This window comes from Falco biarmicus, chromosome 14 (assembly GCF_023638135.1).
Source record: "Falco biarmicus isolate bFalBia1 chromosome 14, bFalBia1.pri, whole genome shotgun sequence".
In the NCBI taxonomy this organism is placed as follows: domain Eukaryota; kingdom Metazoa; phylum Chordata; class Aves; order Falconiformes; family Falconidae; genus Falco; species Falco biarmicus.
Window position 1 is genome coordinate 9,914,026 of NC_079301.1, and position 20,289 is coordinate 9,934,314.

The 20,289-nt window shown below is 38.0% G+C and overlaps 1 protein-coding gene across 11 annotated transcripts in view; it reads left to right on the forward strand.

Moving 5' to 3' along the window:
* Positions 1-20,289, forward strand: part of KLHL13 (kelch like family member 13) — an 84,597-nt gene that overhangs the window by 26,246 nt on the left and 38,062 nt on the right. For 7 of the 11 annotated variants that reach the window (XM_056359706.1, XM_056359710.1, XM_056359709.1 and 4 more), the window contains one exon: positions 1,886-1,957. The exons of the other annotated variants lie outside the window; for them this stretch is intronic. In XM_056359706.1, the coding sequence (XP_056215681.1) occupies positions 1,886-1,957 (72 nt within the window). The remainder of the gene's footprint in view (positions 1-1,885; positions 1,958-20,289) is intronic. 11 annotated transcript variants of the gene reach the window in all.

Here is a 20,289-nt window from a genome sequence, read left to right on the forward strand (position 1 = left end):
GAAATACCTTTCAAAAAAGTGTATTCGACGGTAACTCTTTATACAGGCAGCATATGCCTGTGAAGTGTGGCTTTTTCCCAGTTTATCCTAATAGATGACATATATTGATAAATGTCATTTATCAATGCAGCTGCATTTGTTAAAGGCTTTTGCTGGTCTGAAATTGTAAGTCCATTTAGAGGAACAGCACCTTCATGTTTCCTATGTCTTCACTCTTTTGCCAAGGGAAATGATCCTGCAATTTCTTTACTGCCCCCTGGCAAATGAGTTGCCAGTCAGGCAGAATTCCCCATCCTTAATGATGTAAGTACTGCAGGCAAGATGAAAAGTATAAATGTAGAACTGTCCAAAGACTCGAAGTAGTATGTGGGTAGAAAAGAAGAAATGAAAAGATTGTTTTGATGTAAATATTGTCATGTTCACCCAAGGCTTTATAATATTAAAATGTCTGAAGACTTAGTTCAACTTGAGAATTTCATTTTCATTCTTAATGCTTTGTTGGCAAAGAGAATGACTAGGAAAGTTCGGTGGTGGTTTTTTTATACAGAATTTTTCATTGTCTGGAATGCTTTGTGGTGACAGAAGTGACTTAAGGGTGATTTTAATTGGGAAGCAATTCAGTTCTTAGCACCTTCTTAAGAAATACCTTTAATGAAGAAAAAAGGAAAAATATAAGTGCGTCCTTGTGAAGGGAGTCCCTCTTATCTTCTCTACAATGGCATTTTAGGTATTGGAAAATTGTGATTAGATCCTTCTGAACCTTTTCTTCTATAAGCTGAACAGAGATGAGTAAATAAGAGAACAAAGGAATTTTCTTACTTCATTTACTGTTTGTGCTTCAAGTTAGGCCCAAATCTGCTACCTTTCCTATTCAGACTTTCAGCAGTTGAGGAACAGCAAAGTTGGTCCTTGCATTGAAATAGAGCACTGTGATTTTATTTCCTTCTCACAGAAACTGCCTCTGTAGCCCCTCTGCTACCAAAACCTTGCCATGCAAACCCAATACAACAAATTAATTAGAAATTATCATCCTAGATTAGATCCTGCCTTTGTGGGCCAGAAGATGACTCATTGAAGATTATGGTAGTCAAGGTAGTCGCAGAAATACAGGCAACGCAGCTGAGCAGTAGGGAGTGAATTCATGCAGAGAAGAGTGCGTGTGCACTAGCTTTGTGGAAGATTGTGATAAAGGCTTTTCATAGAGATGGGCATTTTTAATATTGTCTGCATACAAACTGGGTTGTTTAGCCATGTGCCAGTACAAACTGGATCTCCTGGCCTCTTCCCAGTACAGACTGGGCCCCATCCCAGTACAAACTGCAAGCCCTGGCCCCATAGCTGTACACACTGGTAGCTGTAGCTCAAAGCACCTAAAGCTTGAGGATGGCAGGGAGTGTGCTGATGTTTGGTTTAGTATTATAGCCCTGCAAGGAGCAGGGAGTTGGACATGATGACCCTTATGGGTCCTTTCCAACTCAAGATCTATGTTGTGGTTTGTTTGTTGGTTTTTTTTTGCCTGTGTCCTTTTTTAACTTCAGACTTTTCAGTTGATGGGGTTTATTCTTGATTTTTTTTTTTTTTTTTTCTCCTGCTGTTGATAGTCTGGACATATTTCTGTAAAAATCTCAAAAGGTAGTACAGAGATGGATAGCACACAGATACTGTTATGCCTGAATAAATTTTAGAATGTCCCATCTCCTTTGTGGCTCTCTGTGATTTAGTTTTTTCTTCAAACAAGACTTGTTACCAAAACCAAAAGATGGACTCCACAGGTCTTCAGGTGTCACTTGCTGCAGCTTCATTTGTTCTGCCATGTTAAACACTCTTCAGTGTGTCTGGTCTCATCTAAAATTACATATTACATTTTATCTCCTTTGGTCAACAGGGGAGTTACTAACCTGGGAGGCATGGATCATTCTGTGCTCAGAGGGGAGGTGTCAGCAGTGCTTCATGACAGGTATGTTGGAAGTGTCTGAATTCCTGCAGAGACATGAGTTTTCTTCAGAATGACAGCCTGGAAGGTCGTGTGTGTGGTTTTTGTTTTTCTTTTTTTTTTTTTTTCCTTCCCCATCTGGAAAACTGAGGAATTCTGGAAGAGCTAATTAACAAGTGACTTAAGAAATGAAAGGATGTGGTTAGTGATTTGTAAGCTAATTTGTTCCTCAGAGATGGACTACGTGATTTTCAAAGCAAGAGGACCTCCACCTTCACTTCCCCCTGCCCCCCAGCCTTAGTCTTAACAGTTCAAGATTTCTGTGGATTTTTTTGATTTAGTTGATCCAGTTGCCATTGCATCTGCTTTTAGGTATCCAAAGGCCAATTTTAGTACAAGGAGGCAATAACAGTTGCTATCCAGTCTTTCAGCGTATGCTGAAAACATTCCTCATATGACTGGAAATGAATTTCTGTCTTACAATATATTGAAATCAGCGATTCTGTCTGTCTTGGTTACACTTTACCTGCTATTTAATCTTTTTGTGCTTTATGATTTAAAGCAAGAGTTGAGATGATAACCTTATCCTGGAAGAAATTCCAGCAACCTTATTTCAGTGTCTTCCTTTCTTGAAATAAAGTTCTTACTTAAAACATAATAGTTCCTTTATTAAGTCAACCTGAAAGCTATAAAATTGTTTATATTATCTTGTGCTGTACTTTGTACGCCTGCAATGGTGGTTTGGTTCATCTGATTAATTTATGTTGGAATGACTGGTTTCATTCTTTCAAAGAAACAAGAAAAAAATAGTATTTTTGTAGTGTAGTATCTTTCTGTAGAAAATCTTTGAGGTGCATGCTATATCTTGATTAGTTTTCACATTTTTTGTAGTTGAATAAGAATGTCATGCTTAAATGGAAAAGAAAACATAAGATTAGATGTCTTAAGTTTATAATGAAGTAGCTGCTGGCACAAAAGTTTCTGGCACTCCTTTGTATAGGAGCTTCATCATGCCAAGAATGTTAGTTTTGATTTGATGTTTTTTGTTTCTGAGGAACTGACAGGGTACTTTTCTATACCGCTGTATGAAACATAGCAGCATGAATACGAGTGTTTCAATTTGTTTTCCTTTGTAGGTGGTTGAAAATATTACTGCATCAAATGGCATCATTCATGACTAGCAATTTTCTATTAATGCCATTTAAGACTTATACATTCTTCATGTTGATTGATTGTTAATGGCATTTAATCATTTAAACCTTTCATTTAACTAGATTAATATATTTAAACAACTGTTTTAAGCATTCTTCTGAAGCATAAATGCTCAATTATTTCTGTTCCAAAGGTTGTATTGACATTTAGCAACCTTGTTTTTTTTAGCAAGTTTAGACTGAAGAAATCTGAATGTTTGTATGAGTATGACAACAGTTGAAGTTATGTTGGCAGCAGTTAAATCATTCTTGTAGGATGATCAAACTGAGCAGCGTGCTGCTTTCTGCTTCTGAGGCAATTTTTCACTGTACGTTTGATCTTGGATTAGAAGTTACAGATTTTCTGCTTCTTTTTTTTTTTTTTTTTTTTTTTTTTTTCCAAAACAGGCACACAAGTGCCCGTTTTCTGCTGGGTGCATTTATGGTGACTTAAGCATATCCAGTCTGTTTCACTTTTTACTCTTGTGTATGAGTGATTCTTATATACTGCTGGCACTCAGTATACATAGGAATGCATATGGCCATTTAGCAGTGTTGGTCAGTCACATTTCTGCTTAGCATGAAAAACAGCTGTTTAATGAATGATGCTTGATGAAACTTGAAGAAAAAAAAATTGTAAAAGCTTTCCTTAAAGCAGAGTTATGATGTGTTCTCTTTATCTTCAACTTCCAGTCTCTAGTAATCCCAGAGTACCTCTTTACTCCATCCTATTTCCCTCTAGTTACTCTGTTGTACTTGATTTTATTTAGCAGACATGCCTCTCTCCGTCTATACCAGTGACATTACAAGCATTTTCTCTTCTTCTCATTAGGTTTATGAATTTGTCTGTTGTTCTTAGGCAAGTGCACTTTTTTATTTATATTTTATAAGTATGTTTTCATTTGAGATTTGAATGGTGGCATTTTCATATGAAGCCTTGTGAATACATTCATGTAAGAGTTAAAGTTAGAAAAGAAAGAACTGGAAAAAATCTAGTGGATTTTTCTTTTTTTTGAGGAGATGACAAGTTTCTTATTTCTTGAGTACTTGTATTGGTCACATCTGGTCTCAGTATGGTGTGTATGACAGTGTTTGTGCTTGTTTAGGAGGAAATGTTTTCATAACATCAGTGGAAGGAATAATCTCTTCAGTAAAAAGTGTTTCCTCCAATAAATGCTTTTAGCTTTCCAAATTACTTTTTTATTTTTTTTAACCAACATGATTTAAAGAATAATAAAGTAAAACCTCACAGCTTTAGTGTTGACTTGCATTTAAATAAAATCTCTAATTTTTTTCAAGATTGACTAGGGAAGAGTAATGTGTTCTTTGTGATGGAATATTTGATGAAACAGAAGTTGCTCTTGTGTGACTAGAAATTTATATGCAGTTTTGCATATATTGGAAAGGTAGCATTGGGTGTACTGTTAATTATTTTTTTTTCCATGAAGAAAGGATAGGTGGTTCAACGTAGAAACATTCTCGTATATTTAAAAGCTGGTTTTTGGTTTTGGTTCAGGTACATTTGTGGGTTAACTGCAGTTAAACTCCCTCTGTACGTGGTTTCTGGATCTTAACATCTGCCCAAATACAATTTTAGTATATGATTTGAAAACTGGTGCCTTTGACACGTGAAATGTTTGCAACTTGATCTTGATGTGGGAAGCAAATAGGTGTGGATCTAGAACGCTTTGTATTACACATGAAGAAAGTGAGCCTACTGCTTTTAATGGGAAAGGAAGGCTTGCAGAGTAGGCGAGCTGCTTGGAAAATCTGGCTGGTTTGTACTGTGTTCATGACTGGGTAAGCGGTGTTTGCCGAGAAGTTCCAAGTCTGGAAAGTTCTCCAACTGGTGACGTGTTGTTAGCAGTGTAATGTAATCTCATGCTGATTGTCACTTGCCCTTTCAAATCCATACCTGTCTTCTGTCACTTGGGTGGATATGCATTGGTTGGAACGGTTTTCTTGATGGCGAGTGGTGGGTGTAGTGTTATAATTAATTGTTTCCCTGCTCAGTTTGGTGTTTATTTAATGTGTCAAGTTAAAGCCACTTTATGCTTATGGTAAGGTGCTTTAGAGTCCTAAAACTAAAATAATCTTCTCAAATAGCGTGTATAGCATTATCCCTTAGAGAGGTTATGTGATTTTTCTGCACATAATTTATCCATTGCGACCCTATATTTAAATTGGGTCTATTAGTTCTCGGTCCAGACTGGCACAGTTCTTAAATTGATAATGCACAAAACATTCAAAAACTAAAATAACTCCTGTTGTTGCAAAATTGAATCATTTTAATATGCTGTTTAATCTGCCTTAGCCAGCAGTTGATCATCTAAACAACTTCAGAAATAAAAGTTGTCATCTTTTAAAGCAACAATGCTATCTTTAATTTACTTAGTCCCAGAAAATACTTTCGGTGCTAACATTCTGCTATAATCGGTGTCCTCCCATATAGTCAAATATGGAAGAATTAAATTATTCTTCATTAATAAAGGGAGGGGGAAGAAAAAACTTCTCTGTGGTTGCATCTGATCAGTTTTTGTGTCATTCTGCTGACAAGAAGGCACCTAATTTTGAAAAGAGAAGTAGACATTTCTTTGTGGGTGCTAAATAGTTTGGTACTTCCTACATGTAAAAACAAATGACCAAACAGCACCCCACCCCAGAGTAACTAACTGAAGGATGTGTATATTTGTGCCTTACTTGAAGGGAAAACAACCCTCACACCTGAACCGCAGAAAAACTTGCATTATAAACCCCAACCAGTCAAAAAAACCCAACAAACCCCACTTGTATATTCCATTTTTTTAATGCTAGAGGTGTTCGAGGTGTTCTGCATGTATATGTTCATGTGTGCAGCACGATAATACGTTTCTGACGATTCCATTGTCTTTGGACAGCTGGGATGTCTGTGATTCAGGTTTTAGTTCATGTGGATGTAAAATGAGGCATATCTTAAAAAATAATTGCACAGTGGTGGAAACTATGCTGGAAAAACAGGATACCCAGTCTTGCTTGGGTGTTCACCGTATGGGGAGATCTGTAGGATTTGCATCTGAAACTGGTGTTTTGTTTTGTTTTGTTGTTTGTTTTTTTTTTTTCATTTTAAATGAGCTGCTCTTCAAGCTAGCTAATGTTGTTAAGGATAACTTGTGAAAATGAGAAGTGTTAGGTTATATTTGCATTAGTGTCCTGCCCTGCACAGTGACATTTGAAGCAACTATTAAGTTTTGACATGGTCTTCAGAGGTATCATAAGTATTCTGCAGGACCAGTGAAGGCTGCTGAGGAAAACAATTTGTTTTTTCAGACAGCGTGTTCTTCTACAGCCTGGTGACTACCAATCCCATAAACAGATGGACACTGAAATTTGAGATCCAGATATTGGTATGATTCCTGCAGGTAACAGTAAATTTAACAACTGAAGATAATAGTGCACTGTTAAAATGTACAAGTATTTCCATCACGGAAAATCCTTATCTACAACTATTACCACTACTCTGCCTTGTTACAACGTTGTGCATATATTTATGCCTGACCTTCCTAAGACATTTCTGAAACCTGAGCGTTTTGTTAATCTCCTTCCATCTTCCCAAGCTATGTTATCACATCCAGCTCCATCGTGTTGGATTCCAAACATTTTCAGCATGCAACTGCCCTGTTCCAAATTCCAGACTTCTGGTTTCATTCTTCTGCTCCAGCTCACCTCTTAAAGGCTAGTTGAGTCAAAGCTGACAGCCAGGTAGGTGGAGGACTATCAGCCAAGGACCTGGAATGAAATATAATTTGAAGTGAATGTGTTAAATCTTCAGATGCTGTCAATGTGCTTCTGTTGTCCTAAGGAGCACAGAGGTCATGTATCAACAAGTCAGCAAGTTCCTCAGTACCCCAGCTGGACAAGGATCTCAAATCTGTTTTCGCAGTTGCTTAAATGTGGGTCGATGTGACCTGAGTGAGTCAGAGCAATGTGGGAGTGCAGCAGAACATGAGAACTGAAGCAGAGGAGTTTGCAGTCTTTGTAAAGCTGTTCTCTCCTGGCTAGAGCAGCATCTTTGGCTGTTGTCTGGGTTCCTCTTTTCTCCCACAGTGCGCTTTTCTCCTCTCTTGTTCTGTCTCCCGAGTAATTAGAGCACCAATGTGACTGTTCAGTTCTGTTTCTGGATAATTAGAGCTGGGCCCATATAGTTAAATACATAGGAGTCTGTCTGGGGCTTTGCTTGGGGCTTTGCCAGGACATCACTGGTCTGTCATTGTCAGCCGGAAATCCTTTTCTGTTTCGTGGGGTGTGACAAAGACGTCAGCTGATGAGCAGTAATTATGTGATGCATGCTGGCTCGATCTGAATTTAGACTAGCCATCTCTCTGCTATGCGTGGTTTAGGAGTAATGAGGAGTGTTGTTTAAGAACAGAATGGCCTTGTTCTCTGGACAGTTATCGTGCTGGGTTAGAAAACCATTTACAATGCAGAACTTGGGAGCAAAGGGAGAGAGAAGGGGGGTAAATGAACTGAATCACATTACTGGAATTTGCTATTAAAAAGAATTTATTATGTGCATGCAACAATGGAAAGCTAAGGCTCAATAATTTTACTTAGTTTTACTTTTGCCCTTTAGATTCTGTATGCTTTCATTGGATTACAGCAATGAGGTAAAAATTTAGTCACGCTGCGCCTTGTGCATTCTTCTAGAGTGTTGATAAAAGGTAATCGTAAATAGTCTCCTTATCTGAAAATGCTAGATTTAGTTACTCTGCACTGAGGTGTTTGATGTGAGGGCTGAGAATCCTGGACAACTTCTTAACTGTTTATTGAATGTAATTATTTAACAACCCTGGTAGTCTTCAAAGAGGTCTTTTCTTTTTAATAAATCAGGATTGTGTGTTTAAATTGAGTATTGCCATTGTTCTCCCTCAAAATCCCTGAAAGCACATTTCAGGAACCAGCACAATTTTGTCATATAACAACAACAACAAAAAAAAAAATTCCCCAGCAGCTGCTTTTTGCACAGCAAGATGTTCCTATTTTGCTTATGTTTCCACTTAAGTGAAAGAACCAAAGAAAAAGGTATGTTTGTGCGTGTTGTTGCTTGATTCAGGATGTGAGCCAGAACAGAAGTTTGCAGAAACCTGATGAGAAGTACTAAAGAAAGAACACTCTTCTGTAGCAGTGTTTATGTAAAACTCCTGTGGTCTAATAGTTACTGTAACTGTTGGTTTCTGCATAGGTTTATTATTCACTGGAAAGTTTTTATTTCAGTGTTTACAGAGACTCTTGTGGCAAACGTTCATCTTATCTTGAGCTACCAACTGCGTTTTGCTTCAAGTTCCGTGCTGACCCTATTGAATAAATACCTGGCATATTGCCCTGCCTTCGTCGCTTCCTAATCTGTCTGACTGCTGTACCCTGTGCTTTTTGGATTTGGAGTAGTGTATGGCTGGCTCATTAGAGATTTCCCAGGTGCCCCCAGATTTAATCTTGCCGCTTTTTCATATTTCCATTATATGCTATTTGAAGGCTGTAAAATCTTCAGCTCTCAAGGGTCGTAGTATCATGAAAGTATTGAGTTCATCTGAGATTACCTTTGACTTGCTAGACACCAGAAATGATTTCAGTTTAAGGTTTGAAATTTAGAATTGCTGTTCCAAATGAGTGACTAGATGTTTGCAGTTTAGCAAAGCATTTCTTCGGTGGCAGTTAAATGACTGTAAACACATGGGTAGACAGGAGCAGTCCAGGCATGACTGACAGCAGTGCTTGACTTTATTTTTTAATTTGATTATTTTAACACTTCATTATGTGGGATTGTAGCATTGCATTTTCCAGGCAACACTTTGTGCAATACGCAGCAAGACTTTGTTCAGGTGGCCACAGTCTCATTATGCCTGGTCTGAGTTACTATCGTGATTCTTCTCAAATATTACTGTGCAACTTTGGTGTTATTGGTGACTTTTGAGGTTGTTGGAAAATCTTTCAGGCAAATAAAGTGGTGTTACAGCATGACTTGTGGTGGTGTTTGTGATGAAAATAATGTTTTGTACTTCTCGTGGTATGTGTATACCTTTCTGCATATCATCATTCTGCCTGGTGTGGGCAAAATGATAATTACAGCATTTCCAGAAACCAAACTGCTGAACTTAAGAATGAGTAAAAGCATTAATTGTAAGAACACGTTAGAGCAAATCTTTGCTTAACGCATAAGTTTTGCTTTGTTTAGAATCCAGAAAATGATTATAAAATGGGACACATACTGCAAAGAGCTGAATATGTATATAGCTGAAAGAATATGCAAAGGCTTGTGGGAAGGTGTGATAAGTAAGTGGGGATGCTTATAGATGTCCTTGTATTTCAGCTGTGTCTTATGTTGGTTCTGCTACTTGTACGTAAGTACCTGAGCATGGTCGTGGGTTTCTGTGATACCTACACCAAACTTCCTAATCACATTTTAAATTCATGTAATTAAACTTTAGTAGTCCAAGGTTAGTGGAAAATTATAGCCAGAAATTCTAATTTGTGGGTCAAAGATTGTCTAAAGTTGGAGAATTGTTAAGGTTTGTCATGTGAGGAACAGTGGAGCATCAGAGTTGACGCACTTGGAGTCATTTATCCACATAATTGATTAATGTTATTTTATACCTAATTCTATGCCACCTTTCTTCCTTTTCCTGCTTGGGAAACTGTCGGTGGAAATTTGACATCTTGAAATGGTGTTATATTGAAGGCTTGGGTTGGAAATGTTAAAATTACTGAAATGAAGTTACATCTTAAATTCTTCTTTCCTTGTGTGCTTAGCAGTACAGATTATATTGCATAGATCCAGGTATGATACAGAAAGAAGGGTGTTTATAGTTCTTATATACACTTGTATAACACTGTCCTGGGACAGTGTTAATGACACTTTGGAAGTGGGAGGTAAAGCTGGAGAAATTTGGTTACTGGCTTTGTATGTGACTCTGCTTTGGGTCACCTGCTGTGCCTTTCAGTACAAACCATTTATTTTTTTTTAATTACTTTTCACAGTTACTTCTGTGAATCTGTGTTGTAAGGAGAAATGGTAACTGGAAAGCTGATAGTGATAGCTGAAGCACGTTACGTGAAGAAGTTTCTTATATTTTTTTTCTCCAGATATCTGCTAGTTTCATTTGAAGCTTTCTTTTTATTGTGTCGGCGAGCTGATGAGTAATGACTCCCTGTATACCTTTACCATTCTTTTTGTGACGCTGTGCACTCCTAATGTATTCCTTGTTGTCCGTCTGCCTTCTGTGCTGTTAAGTCCAATCTACAAGTTGTTCCTCTTACAGAAGCCATTTCACAGGCTTGCTCATCCTTTTCACACTCTGCTTTTTCCAGTTCCTTTGCTATAGCTGGTGAGATGGGGCAAAGTGCAGAACAGCTCCCGTCGCAAACCAGGTAACTTGAGGGAATGATGCTGTGTTTGCCAGCAGGTACTACAGGCTTAGGAACTTGTACGGCTGGGCACAAGCTAGTCCAAGCTAGGGATGTTGCACAAATCAACTGACACTTAAGACAGTCGTATTTTGCATCAGTCTTCTGCATGAATTGAGTTTTCTGTTTGTGCTGGGTTTTTTCCATTTAAAATGGGTATTTATGAAAATTAGTCTTTGTCTTGTAGAGCAGTTCTTATGAATACCAGAAGGTGGCATAACTGATTTTCCTAAAAGTGTTTTGATTGGAAGTAATACACGGGATTCTACTAAGCTTATTTGAAAGCTGCGGTGAAATTTTGATCAAAGGAAAGTTGGAACAGTTTAGCCTTTAAATATTAAGGGAGCTATTCAAAGATGTACTCACTCTGCTCTTTTTCAAAATGTGAAAAATCTGATGGGATTCATGCTGGCTTTTAGATCTGGTTTTTGGATTTGAAAGTAGTTAACTGAAGTGCAGGATGGAAAGAAAGGGTCTTCTATCATGTGTGCAGTGGAATTTTTTCCTGAACTGTTCTACAGAATCCTGGTTTTCCATGAACACATTGTTTAGATAATTTGCTTTACCAGTTTGCAAAATGAGACTTACTTCTGTCTGTGTTAAGCTCTTCAGGTTAGCTGGTGCTATGCAAGAATAAATTATTGATATAGTAACTTAACAAGTTGTAGTTTTATGCTGTAGCAACTCTATAAACACGTGCAGATTCATAGGTGTACCCATGTTAAGTGTTTTAAGTAGTAAGTGGAAAGGGTATGCAAAAAAAGACCAATAAGCATTTAAATGAGAATTTGTTTTCAACATCATATGTATTTCATTCTGGCAAACTGGAAACTTAGTCTCTGTGCAGTGTTGCCATGCATTAAATGTTGATTTTGCATTAAAACTTTTTTGGTTTGAATAGTTAAATTGATTGGTGTGGGACAAAACCAAAACTTTGGAAATAATGGGATACATGGGATTTTTTTTTTTTCTTTCCTTCAGCTCCCTCTGGCAGGCAAACACCTGAACTACCACTGCCTTGTTTTGAACTGTTCCAGAGAAAGGCTTGTCCCAATTCAAAGTTATCACAGTTGTTTGGTGTTGTGTATGTATGAATCGGAAAGATTTTTCAAGTGCAGAAAAGTAGATGACTGTAGAAGGCTCTAAAATAAAAATATTTCTTATTTTAGCTGACTTTCGTGCAGTCTTTTGACACGTCACAGCTGTGCAATGCCATTTCATCCCAAGGACCTCTATACCATGCTCATCTATTGATCTTTTTTTTTCTGTAATGTGGCCTTTCCTGAGCCAGCTGTGATTCACTGGAGCAGCACAGATGAGTGATGTGACTGTTTTGCATACAAGTCTAGTGGTGTTTGCAGAACTGAGACACATTTTTTTTGCTGGCTTGAGGGTGGGTGGTGGGGAAGTGGTGCGGCTCAGCTGTTGGTAGCTGTCACCCGGGCTGACCCTTCGACCACCTCTGGTGCAGTCTTCCACTGATTTTTAAAAATTTATTTATTCCCCCTCCCCAGCTCTGTGTTTCTGAAGGGCACTTTGCTAGGATGAGGTGGTGTGGTCACATCTACAACACTATAAAGATCTCAAAAACTGCCATGGGTGTGTGGTAGTGCTGGTAGAATGGCTCAGCGGTGGGACCTGTAGAAGCTGCTACATGAACGTTTCTGAAAACATTGAACTTCAGTTTTCATTAGGAGTCAGAAGTTTTATATAAATAAAGGTTTGTATTCAGGAGACTAAACTATTTGATTTAAATATTTCATAGTTTTTAAAAATTCAAATAAGATTACCATTCTTCTGTGGGCCTTTCTAAAATCAGCTCGCTTAGTCTTTTCTCGCTACGTACAATTATTTTATGCCAAGCAGTATGTCCTGATTTGACCCTAAATTATCTGGGTGGTTGTGTTGTCACTAATTAGGGATGTTGTACCTGCAAACTTGTTCCTGTCTACTAAGTAAGTTAAAACTGTCATTTCAAATCTGCTTTTGGAAATGAGTTCATAGTTTGCCCACCATAACAAACTTGAATAAAATAACTTGCATCTTTTGAAACTTTGCCTAGGAAATGTACAGTTTTCTCTAAAGTTATATTCACATAGATGCTAAAGAAGAAAGCACTTTGTAATTTTCTTTCTATAATTTCATTATTACACAGGAATTTTGACATTTGCTGAATTAGAAGTAGAGTATAATGGTGTATTTCAGAGAAATGGAACTGTATAAGATGAAGTGTCATTTCTGCGATAATTTTTTATCTTCTAGAAAAATCAAAATGTAAGCAAGGTATAAATTTTGAAAGTCATGTATTTTTTGTAAATGTTAATAACCACTAAGATTGTGCTAAGTCTGTCACGTGAACATACTGATTTTTACACCCTCCCTACACCCCATTCAGCTGAATGTTAAAGGCTGTGCCTTTTGGGTCCTTTGTGTAACAAAGCTCAACAGGGGGAATTTACAGAAAACCTTTTTATGGTAGAAGATGACTAGATACCTTCTGAAGAGGTAGTATTGAACTCTGCAGAAATCTTGCAATTAAAGCTGCTCCATGCACTTAAGATTGCAAGGATGGTTAGAGATACCATTGAGGTGTAAATCTTCTTGAGATGCAAACACACATCTTCAGTGTCTTTGCTCCTGGCCTCCTCCCAAGTGCAAGAACCTGTGAAAAGTGTATATTTTTTGTCAATTTTCACTGCTGCTGTTGGGAATGGAAGAGCATCAAAATGAGAGACCCAGTTACTTGATTTTGCTTTCCTTTTGGGAACAAGTAGCGTGGAGGTTATCACTGGCTTAATTTGCTGAGGGAGGGAGGATCCTGAGCAAACAAACCAGGGAGGTCCCCCACATTGTCTTTTGGAAGGAGTCTTTGGACTACACCTACCTTTGTCAAGTGGGAGGAGCTGATTCCTGGTTACCTTTGGCTTACAGGCCAAAAAAAACAAAACAAAAAAAAAATTAAAGTCTGGGGGATTAGTACAAGACACCCTTTGTCCCACATGACTCGTAAAGCTGTTCCAGCTTCAGTACGAATTCCACCTGTTCTCATAACATTTAGTTGGAATGATCTGCAGACTTGAAACTTTTTCTAGTGTAGAGCAACTGTACCTATTTTCATGCTGAATGGGGGAAATACTAATGTTAGTGATAAATTGTAAACGGAACTTGTTGGTATGTAAGCCTTTCACATACCATTATGTGTGAAGGCAAGCTGAACTTTAACTGCAAGTTGCTATTCCATAAAAAAAAATTGTATCTGTGTGCTTAGGACTAGCTGATGGCTAATTGATTGACTCTATGAAGTGTCGCTTTTTTTGTGACCCCTCAAAGGGATCCAGCCAGCAGCAGTGCAGTGGCCGTGGGCAGCATGGTACAGCAGCTTTGTCGTTTTCCAGAAGACTCATTCCTGCTGTTTCTCAGCTCCCCGGTTGCACGCCACAATTTCTGAGAACCTGGTTGTGAAGCAATCAGCATCTTTTTAGAAACCTTTTTAATCTCCTTCTTCCCCGAGGGATTCTGACCTTCAGCTAAAGATGTCGGACTGCCCCCACTGGAAACTTTGTGGGTTAGCAGATCAGATCCATCGGAATTCCTGTGCTCAGAGAAAGTTTATCTTTAGAGACAAAACAGTAAGTGGTGATCCATGTGCTTCACGCTTGCTTCCCCAGGCCTGCCCTTCTGTGGGGACTGCTTTGCCTAGTTGTGCAGGACCACAAAAACTCACTTCAGTGGATAAAGACAGTGAGGTTTAGGGAATGCAAAATCACTAACAGATTGCATATAAATAATGGAAGAATGAAAGAAGCAGCCTACAAACTTTTACTTTAAGGATATTTTCAAAAAGCTTTAATCAACACGTGACTTTACACAATCTGCAGTTTGCTGTCTGTGGTGCAGGAAATACTGAAGTTGTTGGTGGCTGGTGCTCAATCCTAACCTCCCTTCAATTACTAAATTGTTTAATATATTTGCATCATATGAGTCAGATGTGTAAATGTATTTAGGCATACTTCACTAAAATAAATTGTGCAGCCAACAGACCATAACAGCTGTAGAGAAGTTGTCCAGAAAGAAATTCTTTGTAGTTCACAGTTTGACCTAATAAAAATAACTGTTGCTTCAGACGGTTATTTTCAGCAGGGTCAATCTGGCTGCTGTGACTGTGCATTCAGATTTCTGTAGTGATTTAATAAATATAATCACCTGGGAAAGATGAGCACAGTTCTCTGAATAAGTTGGTGTTAATTCAGAAACATTTCTTCTGAGTGGTATGTTGTCAGCAGAGTACACAGGCTTAGATCAGAAGCTGGAAACCTTCATTAAGTCACTTTGGTTTTACCTCCTAATAAATGTTTTAAGACCTTATTTTACCTAATGCTTTCTGTGTATGAGTAGTTTGCCTAAACAAAGCTGAATATTTTTTTTTTGCATACTGTAACCTGTAGCTTGTCATTAAGTTAACAGTGCATCTTGACTCTTGGAATTCATTTCTTGGTAGGAATCTTACCTCAATTTTAAAGCAAAGCCCTCTTCAGGAATAAACAGAAGAAAATGCAGAGCATCCATAAGTGGCATCAAATAAAAAAATACTTCCATGGCCAAACCCACACACTTAGGAATAGATTTGAGAGATTTATGAGACTGTGTAATTACAAAATGTATCTGAAACTGAATTTATTATTGTAATAAATTAACCCTTCTAAATACTAAAAGTGCATTTACTACAAGGATTAGATTTGGTGTGTGTGTCCCCTTTTCCTGTGAGTTTCTGGGAAGCTGACTGAAGACTTAAGTTGTGTTTTTAAAAGAGTTTTTAAAATATCTGATTGTGATCTGATGGAAAATGGTGTGAGTTTTTAACTGTTTGCTGTTGCTGAATAATTTTGGAAATTTCATGCTTGGACCATCAAGATATTTTTCTTGCTAATGAATGATACTTGCAAGGACCAGGGTTGTGGGGTTTGGAAGAATGTATGAAATAGAGAAACTCATTACTCAACACAATTACTTCTCAGTCAGCCAGCTGCTGCCTCTTTGGTTTTTTGAAGAACATAAATTTGGGTAGTCTCAGAATCATGTGAGAACTCAAATGTTTCCGAACTGAGCGTCTGGGAGGGAAGGGGAAGTGGCTGTGTCAGATATAGGGCAATATGTATTGGTCATACATATATAAAAATGTGTATATATAGTACATATATATATAGTTTGTGTGTATATAGATGAAGACATACATATATATAGTGTGCATATGTATATTTTTGTATAAAAATAATGTTTACTGAAATGACGCATCCTAAAATGTTGCTGCAGCAATTTTCTCACACAGGAAAAAATGCTGAGTGGGTGGATGGCAAACTGCAGTACTTTTTGTTAAACGTGTGGTATATGCCGTCTGCTTAACCTAAAAAAAAATACAAAATAATAATCCCCCCATCTTTAAATATTTCCCCGTTTTAGAAATGGACAAACACATTGCTATAAAGACAGTAACCTGTGTTGCTTACAGCATTTTGACAGCAGGAGGGGATGGCTACAAACCTAATTTATCTCACTTCTTTATGCTTTACAATTTATGATTATTCCTTGAGCGGTCAGCCCAATTTAAGAGTTAAATATATTTAATAGTAACTATTTTGTGAGCATCTCTGTTCCATTTATGAAGCAGCGTGCATCTTAATGTCTACAGTGCAATTGTTTCCCAAAGCATAGCTACTGTCTGAGGGCTTCCCCTTCCCCCCCCCCGGTTATAAAAGAAATAAAAAAATATTTGAAACAACACAGCAGATAGTATGTCAAAGTACATGTGTAATTTTTGGAACTGTCTTCAGTTATTTTAAAGCTTATTTCTTAACTTAATTAAAAAAAATGTGAATGAAAGGTGTTTCTTTGTAAGATGGATCTTTGAGGATTCTAGAAAAGTTGTAGTTTCAATAAAAATACTGTCAGGTGCATATTGCCATTTTTTTTCTATACTTCAATATCTGGGGAATGTTACAGTGTTGCTGTGAAGGAACTGCAAACATAACTGCACTAGTTTCCATTGCTTTCCTCTTCAGGAAGATATTTGCTTTCCCTTCATATGAATTTTGATATGAATATTTTCACGATATATAGTCAAATTGTGGTACCAGACTCATATGTAGGGCAGTACTGTCAACACCATCTTTTAATTCTCTTCCAGTAATCGGAACATATGCAGTTTAATAGATTGAAAAGCCAAAGGTAGAGGCATGAGAAGCATCCATGTGAAAGGGAAAGAGCTGAATAAGGGGAAGCAAACTAAACTATCCCACTGAATTTTTTTTAGGGATCCTGAAGAGAAATGTTACACATCCTTATTTGCCCTACTCAGTTTCTAGACTTCTGCCTTTACAGCCTTATTTAAAATTCTGAAATTATTTGATGTCGAAATGATAATTGCTTTTGAGCTCCATGGCTTTGTGACTATTTTATGGGATTTGGGGCGTTCTTTTTTATTTTCTTTGTGTCAAAATGGTCTTCAGTGGCGGTGTGCATCAGCTCAGCAGGTCGGTAGTTGTAAGATAACACGAAAGATCTGAACGTTTCCTTCCAATGCGAAACTGAGTTTCTGCCTTCAATTTGGAGTGAGTTTTGCTAGTGCTGATATCACAAAACAGCTATTACAGAAGTACAGTATATATCCATTTAAACATGGAAACATGGCTTTGTATCAATGAATTTTTAGAACACAGGTGTTGGGGGGAAAAGAATCTCAAAAGTCTGAAGATGTTTACTAGTCTTACCACCACCATTGTTACATGTTTTTCTGTGGTGTTGAATGTGGCATCTTTTCGTATATGAACACTATCAGCAGGAAATAGTCTAATGTTATAAAATATAAAATTTGCAACACAAATATGTAGGCCTTTCTGTTGTCTACGTTTCTAGATGAAAATGGGAGATGTAAATCATGCTGTCACTGTAACTGAATGTTTTTTTTTTCTGTAAAGCTTAAAGAAGCCTGGGGCTTTGGAAGTGCAGAAGACTTTTCAGGTCATGCTGGAAGGGGTTTGCAAGGCTTGAGGAAGTTTCCATATGGCTTAACCCTGTTCCCACCTAGTGCTCTCAGTTCCTCTGGTACTTAGTAGAATGAAAGGAGAGAGGTAAGCAGCTTGTTGGAGTGGAACAGCCACAGCAAATCACTTGGCTGAGCAAATATTTTTCAGCTTTGTTTTTTACAGTGTAAGGACAGAAAAAAGAAGTTGCACAGATTGAGTGTAAACTGATAAAAAATCCAGCGGCATGTCTAGAACTGAACTTTTACTCTGCTTAGTTTTCCTACAGAAAAAAATAATGTGGCATTCCAAGGCTGAGAATAAATATTTGTAGACTAGTACAGTTTGACATTGTCACTGGGCTGTGATATATCTCCCTGCTTGTGACTTTTTCTTTGAACAACGATGAAGGGAAGTCTTACGGGGCATGCAAAGATGGCTTAAAAGTTTTGTTGGAAGTACACATGTGCCAGACGTGGAAGCATACTGGGTTGTAACAGACGAGCTTGTATTTTATAATGGCATATATTTTATATATACCAGGTGAAAGGCAGCAAAGGCATATATCTTGACAGTTGGTATGTACGAAACAATGTGGTAGCAGCTTAGCGTTGAAGTTGCACAAAGGAGGGAAGAGGGTATCACAAGAAAAATTAAGACAGTCGCAAGGGAAGTGGTTTTATCTGCATTCCTACACGGAAGATTAGGGAGGGCTGGCAGAAGAAAAGATGGCAGTGATCAGCACACTTGAAGGGGAGGTCCTGTGTGTTATTTGTTCATGTGCTTGTGCAGTATGGTGCTGCGTGCCTGCTCCTCTCGCCTGGGGCCGAATCCTGCGTGTTGGCCTGTAGCGAAGCAGGGTTTGGTGTGAGGGATGGAGGAAGAGGAGTAAGAAATGCCTTGCTCGGTTATGCACTCAATGTACCTCCTCTTCTGGGATCAGATCTGCACTGCTGTACAGCCTCAGTCAGCCGTTGGCCATGCTAACAGCTCACGTCTGTAAAACGGCAATGTGGGATCTTGCCTTTGGTCTTTTTATTGTCTCTTTTTTCTTCTTATGCCACCTGTTCAGTTACTTTCTGGAGGAGTTTTCTGCAGAAGTGCTTGTTACTGTGTCAGTTACCTTACTGTCCACGTGCTCAGTGCAGCTTTGGAAATACTGGCGTGGAAATGATTACTTTAAAAACAAAGGACGACTTCTTTCTCATCTTCTGTGTATAGAATAGAAGATATGTAGGAGACTGATAGTAAGTAGAATGTAACTTTAAGCAAGTCCTAAGTGCTAGATCCTTTTAATCTTGAACATGAACTTGCTTGTGAGAAAAAAAACCAGAAAGCAAGACCTTAAATGGTCCCAAGAAGCTGTTTAATGTCTATTGTTATTGTGGGACTTCAGCATTTAAGGGTTTTAAACTGAAAAGCAAAGCTCCAGTTTGGTGTGTTTTCCTAACACTTGTCCTAGCAATAACTGTTTTCTCGGCAAGTAGGTTTCTGCACAGAGCTGTAATGCTGCTTTTGTCCCTCCAAACGAGTTAATTTGGGGTTGAATGGCAAAGCGATGTATTCCGAGAACAGAAAATGTATATTCAGTGGGTACAATACACTCCAGGAGGTCAGGTTATTTCCCCCATATTTTTAAATGTGTAACTAAACTATTATTGTGGCATCTTAATTAAAATAGCAGAATAACATACTGTGACTTTTCTGTTGTCTTAGGAATAGTTTATGTAAAGCATAGAATACATTTGGGTAGTATTTTCTCTGGGAAGACACAACTGACTGTCAGGAAGAAAACAGTATTTGATTTATTTTTTTCTCATGTGCAGATAGGCGATTCATTTCTCACGTGGTTTTCCTTTTGCAAATGAAAAGCATTTGCCTACTTTTAGAGTACCTGGCACTAATTATTCAATTCCCCATTTTGTACATTGGGTGTTTGATCAAGCAGCGTGTGCTGGACATTAGGAGGAGGTGAAGTTGGGCAGTGCTTGGGGTTCATATACTTTAAAAAATATTTAGTTACAGTTTCTTCTGTGAAGTTTTTAATTAGGTTACTTGTAAATTAAATGGAAAAATAAATGGGAACAGAAGCACCTAAAGGAGAATGAATGTTTGAGAACTAATGTTGCTTTGTATGGTGAGTGATGTTGTTGGGGTCAGAAGTGAGAAGCAACTCCAGTTTCTGGGTGTGATTGACTTGACTTAAAACACCAGTCAGTGCTTGGCAATGACTGTGTGGCTGGAGCTGGCTTTTCTTTTACTGGTCAAAAGGGTATTTCAAGAGTTACTTCTGAAAAAGTGGCCCATTGATTGTCCTTAGCCTCATTCTTTTGTATTAGTAATGCTACTGTTAATAAAAAAAAAAAAGTGTAATCAGCTCCTTGGGGCTGGCAGAGCAGAGATACACATTTAAAATGAGTTACCAGTTGGTTGCACTGGCTGTGCACTTGGGATGAGGAAGGGAGTAACAGTGTTTGCTTATTGTATTTTGAGACAGTTTCTGCAGGTTGACAAATGCAAAAGCAAAATTGAGTGTTATGAATCCAAAATTGTGCTGTTTTTCTTTGTGGTTATAATAGCTGCTATCTAACATCTCTCAACTTTTAGGCCTTCAGTGCGGAGAAGGCATGATCTAGTAGTCTGAGGTTATGTGTGTGTGTGAGACTGTACGCGGTATTTACAGTGTGAGCAGGCGAGCATGGCTGTTGGCGTG